Genomic DNA, 10600 nt, shown 5'->3' with positions numbered 1-10600 from the left:
TACTGAAAATTTTATTTTTTTATTTGCAGCTTTTTACAAAAACGTAAAAATATACAGGATGATGTAATAAGTTTTTGCATACATTATCCGTTTCAACAAATTTTAGTGCTTTTAATGTCGTTAAATTAAGACCTTTTAATCATTGTAATAGGAATCAGTACTCCATAAAATCAGATCAATCGGATGATTATTACACATAAAAATGATTGTTAAAAGTTTTAAAATCAAATAAATGGACGTACGGACATTCTAGTAACGATTATAGAGTTGCTACGCTTTCTAAGTCGAACCTAACTTCTACAGGAATCATCATGCAAAGTTTGAAATTGATGGGACAATTCTAGCATGCATAAATTAACGAAATAGCTATCCGTTACAGACGGACGGACGTATGGACCGACCCTAATTATAGAAAAGCTTCGCTTTCCAAAAAACTAGTTTTCATACATCGATATATTAAATCCCGACTATAAATTTGAAGCTAAACAATTAATAAAATATACTATAATAACATATATACATAACAAATCAAATTTAATAACAATTATTGCACAATAATTTTTACTAAGTATTATTTAAAAGCTACAAAATATAAGCATTTGGTTAGGGAAAAGGCACCAGAAAACTAAATTTTCATGCTTAAAGTTGCCATCCTGCTTTAAATTATTTATCATTAAGGAAGGATTTATAGTATTTTTAAGATAAAATTTAATTTTTAAAGGAAACTTTTTTCATTCTACTGTTGAAAAATTATTTAATTTCAAAATTTCTAGACCTTTTACAATTTTGTTTTGCTAGGTAGGAATAGTTTAATTGCAAAAAAAATTCAACTCAAAGGTTATCATTTTTCATTGAATAAGGGACATGATAAAAAAAAGTAATAGTAACAATTAATGCGACTTAATTAAGCTTTGGTAATACATTTTATTATCCTAATATAAGTCATTATCAAATTCTATCTAAACTAACTTTTTCTCATTTAAAACTAGAGATTTTTGCCTCAAAAATAATCTTTTACCACTTGACTTTAATTTTCTTCCTAAGCCTCCAAGGTGTAAATTACTGCGCGTGGCATTCACGCCTTTGGCGCGCGAAACTCTTATTGATTGATTGATATTAATTGACGGATTTTTTTCACAACAAAAATGCATGCTTATGACGTCACCGGAGGTACTACAGTCTTTGGTTGCTTGTTGAAATGGTACATTATGCGGTTCTATGGATTTATAATCACCAGATTGCTGGAAAGGTAACTTCTGCTGATTTGTGCCGTTAAGGTGGCATTCTGAGATAGTAGGATATGTTCTTTGGTCACTAGTTATTTTACAGTTCTCTGAGTGCTAAAATAGAATAAAGTTATCTACAAAATAATAATAATCTAGGAAAAGAAATATATATCCAAAAAATAGTTTGACTTTGATATTTTAGTCCTCTCAAAAAGAAAATAATTTGTTTTTATTGTACTATTTTTATATCTTATCATACAAAATTATGCACATTGTAATTGAAATTTAGGTCCTAGGACAAACGCAGCAGTCTCAAACGTCGGAGTGGACAAACGCAGGAGTGGACACTGACCTTTTTTAGACCATCTTTTAGGTTTAATAAATGCCTAACCCCTGCAGGGGGATTATTTGTACATTCTTATCTTAACCTAACATAATCTGTATAGAAATACTGTATAATCTGTATACGATTAAAAATAATATTAAAACAAATTCACAAGAAATACCAGGTTGATAAAATAATAAAATCGACAATTTATGTACGTGTCTTTGACTTTAGCAAAGAATTTGTCAATAAAAATATGGAGGAAAAAAATTTTTACCAGACAAAGTAAATAAATGAGTAGTTTTGCAAAAATGACTTACTTATCTTGCAAGAGCCGGGCACTTTTCACATACCAGCTTACAGTCAGTTTGTCCTTCGCTATCTTGGATAATAGGGGCAGACAATCTGCCGTGCCCGTCGCCATTGTCCATATCACCGCCACAGGTGGGCGGACACGATCGCTTTAGTCTGATGCTGCCGTTGGAGGAAAATCCGTTGTCACGCTGAAGATTTGATTGGTCTTTTGAATCTTTACTGTAATTTTTTTGGGAGGGGGGGGGCGGGGGGGGTGCACGCATTAGTCGTATAGCATAAAACTTAGCTTGGATAGATCAATAATAATTATCCTTGAAAATTGTTGACTGTGCTCTTAGCCAGGGATCTGTGACAATTGCCGATAAATTGATGTGCATCATCAATGATGATACACAAAATAACCCCTTCTGAAGATTACAATTAGCGGTTGAAATATTAGGACACTCAACTAAATGAACAGAACAATAAAAATTTAATTAAAGTCCTCAGGTTTAATAAGCTATTGACTAATAAAACGTTATCATAACTCTCTGGGGACTAATGTAATAAAAAGCTAAATGTCTTCTTCCTCCCTGGCTCTTTGCGGACAAACACACATACACACAACTTATTACTTTGCATTAAAGTTTAGTATAGGAATGTTCGAACCATAGAAAGAAAACAAAGTAACATATTTCGTCAATTTTTCACAATAGCTTTTCTCATTTTTTAGCCCCTACGGACGGAGGGCTCTAACCCTGCGGGACAATCATTAACAATTACCTAACCTAAAATAATCTATTAAAAGCTACTATGAAAATACTTTGAACCTGCTACTTTATTTTCTTTCCATGATCCGAATGTTCGAATGTTAAATTGGAAACTAAAAAATTGACTTTTAAATAGGAAGTAGGTGGTAAAAATTGCATCAAATCTTTTTCCAAATATTTTCTTATGAAAATTGGAAAAGTAAAATCCACATTCACACAAAATCTTTATAAAAACATTCTATTTTAAACCATGGTCAAATAGGATAGAGTTTTCTAAAAAGCATTAATCAAAAACGACAGAAAATAGGCTTATGTTTTGGATTTAATTTTTGGATGCTGTATTTCTTACTTTTCTTTTGGTGTGGTTTAAATGTTATTGTATAAAAAATATTATTTTAAAAATTATTACAGTAGATAGGGAGGGAGGGAGGGGACACTGGTACCTAAGGTTTTATTAACATATTATGTTAAGGGTTGGCTCATAAACTTTGGGTACTTTTATTAAATCTTGATTGGCGGGTTCAAATCAAAAATGTCCAAACTTTTCAACCAATAATTTTAATCTTCCGAAGTTTTGTTTTTCATCATTCGAGACATAAATTTAACACCTGTTGTCTTTACATTATTCATTATCCTAATGCGAGCTAGATTAAATTAACATAAAACAAGGATGACAACATCCATAAAAGCGAAGCACTGAAACGGTAGGACAAACGGACATTAATACTTGTATAGTGTCTGAACTGAATAATCAGAATATAAAAGTATAAGATTCGAAGCAAAATTGTAAGTAAATTTGTTAAAAAACTGCTTGATACAGGATAATGTTTATGGACATACTTACATCTTTAGGGCTTGATTATAGAGTTGCTTTGCTTAAAATATTGTTCTTTGTTGTCCCAGGAATCAATATACCAAATATCAGATCAAACGGATAATTAGATCATATAAAAATTTGTTGTTAAAAAAGTAGAAAAATCAACATGTTTAAAATGGACGTACGGACATTCTGGTAATGATTATAGAGTTGCTACGCTTTCTAAATTGTATCTAACTATTACAGGAATTACCATGCAAAATTTGAAATCGATAGGACAATTCTAACATGCTTAAATTAACGAATAAAAGCTATTTAAAAAAGTAAAAAAATCAACATGTTTAAAATGGACGTACGGACATTTGGGTAATGATTATAGAGTTGCTACGCTTTCTAAATCGTACCTAACTACTACAGAAATCACCATGCAAAGTTTGAAATCGATAGGACAATTCTAACATGCTTAAATTAACGAATAAAAGCTAACTATCTCGGACGGACGGACGGACGGACGTACGGACGGACGTACGGACGGACGGACCGACCCTAATTATAGAAAAGCTTCGCTTTTAAAAACACTACATTCTAAATAAAAGTTTAAACAAAATTGTGGTGTTTCATTAAAAAGTGCTAACTCAACAATATCAAAAAGCAACTAAAAAGCATTAAATAGAGCTGGATCTTTAAATCATTTCAATGGTGCGCCAAATCGGGGTGCGCTGAATTTCAGCCAATCACAGCGCGGCATTTCGTAAAATGCTGTGCTCTCATTGGTGGAAAGTTGGATCACCTCGATTTGGCGCACCATTGAAATGATTTAAAGATCCATCTTAGAATAGAACGGATATGGCCACTGAACAAAAAAAAATATGTTGCAAAAAATTGTTTTGGAATATAATACATAATTTAATTCGGATAATAAATTTACAAAAATATTGATCCAGATGATATATCCCTTCCATTAAGGTTTCTAAAAAAATAAACAAAAAAAAGCTTTTTTAAAAACATTTATTACACAAAGTGTATGGTATAAATATACATAATAATATAGGTATCATGATACGATATTTACTATATGTAAAATAAATAAATAGCTTGGATATGTTTGAATCTACTTTAGCGAAGCTACGCTTATCTACTAAATACGTTATAGAACGCCTTTCTATCTCTTTTTAAAAGTGAAGCTTTTCTATAATTAGGGTCCGTCCGTCCGAGATAGTTAGCTTTTATTCATTAATTTAGGCATGTTAGAATTGTCCTATCGATTTTAAACTTTGCATGGTGATTCCTGTAGTAGTTAGGTATGACTTAGAAAGCGTAGCAACTCTATAATCGTTACAAGAATGTCCGTACGTCCATTTTAAACATGTTGATTTTTTTACTTTAATAACAAATTTTTATGTGATGAAATAATCCGATCGATCTGACTTTTTGGTTACTTATTCCTATTACAATAAGGTACAATATTATGAGCGAAGCATCTGTATAATAAAGTATTGAAAATGTCAGTATGTCCTTAAACATAATTCTGTACTTAAAGGGACTGTGAACGTAAATTTTTCTCATCTTAATATCAAATCTTAACATTATCTCATTCATAATATCTCACAGATAGAGCAAAACGCGCTTTTGTTTGCTTAAAAAACGGCTTTTTCCGACGATTTTTATAAGGTACAGGGAAAGGAAGAAATTTTCCGTATTATATAAAATGTCCATTAAATTGATTTTTTCTCCCATTATAGCTAAAATTGAACTTTTTCAAATAGTTCTAGATTTTTCCTAACAGTTAAGCTGACTTTTAACATAATCCTTGCTTTAAACTAATGTATAGTTACTTAGAAATTGATAAAATAAGCAATATTTTTTTATTGAAAACCAAATACAATAACAAAGCCAGAAACAGGTTTTTTATTATTATCCAATTAACTTTAGATGGCCCATCTCTCGCCCACCTTTAATTACAAATTTGTAAATAATAAAGACGCAATATTTTTTTATAAACATTCTGATAAAAGTGTAAACTAATTCTCCAAAGTGGGTTATTTATTGTCCAACACAATAAAAAAGGATATTATTATTTTAAATAACCTATGAGATTCAACCCTTTGTAGACAGTGAGGTATTTTTTTTTTGTCAATAATACGAATTTAAAATATGTCTTTATTACCTAACTACTACGTTATAAAAAAACTAATTGGCAATTTTATAGCATAAAATAAATCCTTAACAGTAAGTAAATTGTTTCAACTATATATGACAAGTTAAATATCCCTACAAACATTATAAGAATCAAAAACGTTCAGATTTTCCCTGTTTTTTCCTTTTTCCCTCTCAAAATACCATAAAATCAAGGCATTATTCCTGGATATTTTTGTTAATAGGACGTTTTTGGTTGATCAGTGTAGTGAAATGTGCTTAGTAAATTTTAAGATTTGATAATCAGATGAGAAATTTTTACGTTCACACTCCCTTTAAGAAGTTTTGCAACAAAGTTGCGTATAATTTTGTCAAACCTTATATTTTCATATTTTGTATGTTCAGTTCTGACACTTAACAAAAGTTAATGTTCGTCTGCCATATCGTTTCAGAGCTTCGCTTTTATGGATGTTGCCATCCTTGTTAAGGCACAATTTCATGAAATTTTTAATTTCTTCATACATTAAGATACTATACAAATGTATTGTAAATAATTGTTTCAACTTATATTGATATTTGAGTTGTCCTTTATTTAAATATTTATATACAAAGCTTTGCAATAATTAACAAAATTGTTGTTAAAATAAAATGATCTTTGAGCATTTTTAAAAGTTAAAAATTATTGCATTTTGTTAAGTGTAGCCACTCTATATATCTAAATAGTCTCAAAAATTTTTTTTTTTAATGTAAGAAAATTTTAACTTGGGTTGTCCGCAGGGTTAGGTCCCACATAGGTTAATCATAAAAAAAACTCCCCCCCCCCTTCACGCTTATTTATACTTTATTAATAAGCTTTATTTCATTATTTATGAATGTTTCATCCTTGTTTAAAGAATATTATAAAACTAATAAATACATTATTAAATAAGCTTAGAAACAGTAACAAGTATTCTGATAAACAAATAGTAGAACAAGACCGTCAATTAAAATATTAACTTGGTTAAAGAAGAAAACAGTATACAATAGTAGGTTGTTAAAGAATATATTTTGTTTTTATAGTGAATACTTGACTCCTACATAATACAAAACCAATTTGCATTATATCTGCATGTCCTACTATTTGATTTCAATGCGTTTGTCCTGAAGTCCTTTAATGTTTACTTATATTCTAATGGTGAAGAATTGCTACAGTTTGAATGTCATTATCGTCTAGGCCGCTTGTGTCTTGAGCCCTACGAGTAAAAACACATAATTACTAGAAGAAATATTGGCTTGTAATTTTAAAATCTAAGCTTTTCTACATTTAGGGTTGGTCCATCAGCCCTTAATGGATAGCTCTTATCGTAGATTTGTTCATGTTAGAATTATCTAGTCATTTAAGTAATTTCAGGTGTTTTTCTAACTTCTCAATAATGTTAAATATTAAATGCGTTGATACTCTGTGTTTGTTAATGTTCGTTTTTATGCCTTTCTGATTTTATAAACTTCGCTATTATAGATGCTCTCATTCTTGTTAATAAGATTATATATAAAAATGTAATTTAAAATCTAAAGATAACAGGACAAATTCCCTATGTAATTTACCCCGAAACTATGTATGATAGTATGTTAGTATGAAATGTGACGCGCATTTTTATCAAAGTGTGTTCAATTTATATATAACGCGTAATTTGTTAATTAAGCGTCACTTACGAATGAATAACAAAAATGACAAAATATCTAGAGAATAGTGTTTTGTAAATTAAATATGCAAGTCTTATTTCATCATTTTTATTGATTAACAAAATTACACCTGCCAAAGTTTTTAAGTCCAAGAATGAGATATAATGTTTATAAAACTTTGGGAAACAGTGTAAGGGGGGGGGGGCGAAAGTGACACTTTTTGAAACCAAAACTAAAAGTCAAAGGAACTCAACTAAAAAAAAAGAGTTACAGGTCTGACATTTTGCATGGCAGTTGCGTTGTAGGGGTACAATATGGAACTGTGAAGAAACGGCGTCGCAACCGCCGAAAACCGCCGAGAAAAGGCAAACAAAATTTCGGCGGGAAACGGCGATTTTCGGCTGTTGCGCCGCCGTTTCTTCACAGTTCCATATTTTACCCCTATAAAGCAACTGCCATGCAAAATCTCAGACCTGTAACTCTTTTTTTAGTCGAGTTCCTTTGTTGACATTTAGTTTTGGTTTCAAAAAGTGTCACTTTCGCCCCCCCCCCTTTATAGTCAATGTCTGTCCCTTATTCTTTAATCTACAATCTAAAGATTTAGAATTCAAAATAATAAATTAATAAGGCAATTGATAGCTGATTGATGCACTTCTTATAAATGTGATTAAACTTTTTATACCCTTTTGTGAATACTGTAAAATAATATAAAGGATAGATATAGGAAACTACAAATATATTAAAACTTAAAAATATCCAATATATTTTATTCTATGTACAAATCTAGGTATATAATATACAATTAAAATCAATATCATGTATATGAAATTTTATAAAAAATAAAATCAAAGCATGCATCATTTCTAAATATAAAAACAAAACAAAAAAATCATAGCAATACTACATATATAAAAATTATTAAAATAAAAAGGATAGGCATCAGCAATATTCTTAACAAGAAAACAAAACAGAAAAATGGAGTTTTGAAGCCATAGATTATCAATCAATATAAAAACTTTTTTGATTTTATAAAAATAAATTAAAGAAGTTATCTTTTTTTTAAAAAAAGTAAGCAATAATATTCTATATTTTTACTTAGTATTCTAAGTAAAGGTCTAAAATAGAAAACAAGGACTCTCTTAATCTAAGGTCTCTTATTCCCTTTCCATTATACTATTTTTAGCTGAAAAAAATTAATTAAATAGAGAAGTAAAACATCAGCAAAAATCCTTTTTATTTTAAAAAGCTCGCAAGAAAAACTAATTTACATCAAAAAGGTTTCCTTGCTACCTTTAATTCTGAATGGGGAAAAGCATTCTGCAAACAAAATTGTAGAACAGAATGATTGAATATTTGATTTAAGTTAAGATTTATTAACCCCTTATCAACTTCGTATTGACCCTCCGCAAGTTTTTAACTATCTCTGAATAAAAGATAGATGGCTATAACTGATTAATTTTACGAATAAAGTATTGAGACATGAAATATTAAATCCCCCCCCCCCCCCCCCCACGAACCCAAACGATCTGTAAGTGGGCCTGACTGTTACGGGTTGGACTTTTGAATTTGCAAAAGTATTTTGGCAGCAGATATGACTTTTGTTTAGTCGCATTAAGACTTTAAACAATCCAGAATGGGGTATTCCTATCCAGTTTTTTGTTTAGGAATGAATATTTTTCATTATATTCATTCCTAAACAAAAAACTGGTTAGGAATATCATTCTCATTTAAACAAAAACTCATTTTTATGCTAAAATGTGGTTTAATTTTGGTTTTTAATTTGCATTTTTTTCCCCCGAGGTAGTCATTTTTTCCCCCAAGGTAAACTTTAAAATTTAAAACAAAAAAAATCTTCCAAATTTAATAGCAAAAATCTTTGAATTATTGGTCAATTTAAGTTCAAAGATTTTTTTTCATTGTAAAAATTTTTTATTTTTTATTTTGTAAAAAAAATCTTCAAACAAAAAAATTATCATAATCCAAGATGGCGTCAATACATGTAAATTAATATTTTCAAAACAAAAAATTCAAACTGGAATATCTTTTTTCACAGATTGAATTTCAAAAATCGGTCTGACAGTTTTACCAAAGTAGGGAAGATCTATCGAATGGAAAAGGTTTGAAACCGATAGAAGATTTCTTTTTAAAAAACATATTTTTTCTCGCATTTTTTCCCGGGGGAAAAAAATGACTACCTCAGGGAGAAAAAAGAATATTTACATCCACTATTTAAGGGGTCGTTTATGTGAGAATGCATTTTTAAAGGGGGTATTTAATACTTTTTTGTATCAGAAAGACATTTTTTTAAATGAAATTCAAATGTGTAGGTAGTATTATAGGTATGAGAGACAAAAAAAAACTTTATAAATCCAAAATTAACATTTCTATCCATAGTCGAGCTGCCCCTTGCAACAATCAACCTGATCTAGTATGAACCTAATTGTTCAATAATCTCACCTGTTCTATTGTTTATTTTTTTTCAGAATATTTTTCCCCAATCCTTGACATAAAAGCTTATTCTTTATGCATTGCAAAGCAAAAGAGAGAAAAAAACATATGTACAGAGTGGTCGACAAAAACCCATTTCTAATGTTTATACTGCTCCAAATAAGTACTTTGAAAGGTTTGCTAATTCTTTTAATCAAATATCACTACTGTTTACTTTTGTATTTGAATTAAATTTCTATAAGATAAATGGCTGTATAAAAACATGAATTGAGTTTAAGCACCTAAAAAATGTCTTAAAAAGTAACCTATTTTCTCTTAATAAAATCTAAGGATTTGGAATTAAAAAAAAGTCTTAAAATAAAAATCTTAAAATATTATTAAATCTTTTAAGTTTATGAGGACATGAGGACAAATAAGTTACTTTTTATGCAAAAAAAAAATACTAAAAACTAAAAACAATCACAAAAAAATGTAAAAAAAAAAATATTGCACTTTTTGTTTATTCTTTTGTGACAATATTAAATGCCCGAGTTAAAAATTTTAAGGAATCTAAGACGACGTTTAAATACCTAGAGAACTTATTTGATTCAAATAAATCGTTTTTTTTTAAGACACAATAATAAATAACGTAATTTTTTGTATACAGGCAAAATAAACTTTCAATTTGGCACATTTTGCATTTCATAAAGGGAGAGGGCATTTTAAAAAATCAATCATTTTTTAAAACCAATAATAAGAAACATTATTCTGCCTTTATATTTGTTGTACAAGTTCTAAATCTTAATTATTTACCCAAGAAATAATTTAATTTCTCGTATTTATTCGAAACTTATTAATATCCGGAGGATTAGAACCGGTTCTCATCCATACGAAAAAACTATGGATAGCATCGTATTTTATCCAGTTTTCTACAAATATAAAA

General features: G+C 29.3%; 1 protein-coding gene across 16 annotated transcripts in view; it reads right to left on the bottom strand.

Annotated features, from left to right (window-relative positions):
- Window positions 1-438: 438 nt before the first annotated feature.
- The window catches only part of LOC145334328 (uncharacterized), a 39669-nt gene continuing 29507 nt past the window's right edge, over window positions 439-10600 (bottom strand). For 6 of the 16 annotated variants that reach the window (XM_080179753.1, XM_080179757.1, XM_080179751.1 and 3 more), the window contains one exon: window positions 6335-6800. In XM_080179753.1, the coding sequence (XP_080035879.1) occupies window positions 6737-6800 (64 nt within the window). In that variant the 3' untranslated portion in view covers window positions 6335-6736. Of the gene's footprint in view, window positions 1341-1871; window positions 2055-6334; window positions 6801-7972; window positions 8181-8295; window positions 8548-9195; window positions 9960-10600 lie in introns of those variants that run through there. The other 10 variants (XM_080179742.1, XM_080179743.1, XM_080179741.1 and 7 more) reach the window with 5 other exon arrangements.

This window comes from Acartia tonsa, chromosome 12, assembly GCF_053477335.1.
Source record: "Acartia tonsa isolate MP-2025a chromosome 12, ASM5347733v1, whole genome shotgun sequence".
NCBI classification, from domain to species: domain Eukaryota; kingdom Metazoa; phylum Arthropoda; class Copepoda; order Calanoida; family Acartiidae; genus Acartia; species Acartia tonsa.
This window is presented reverse-complemented; position numbering and strand designations above follow the sequence as displayed.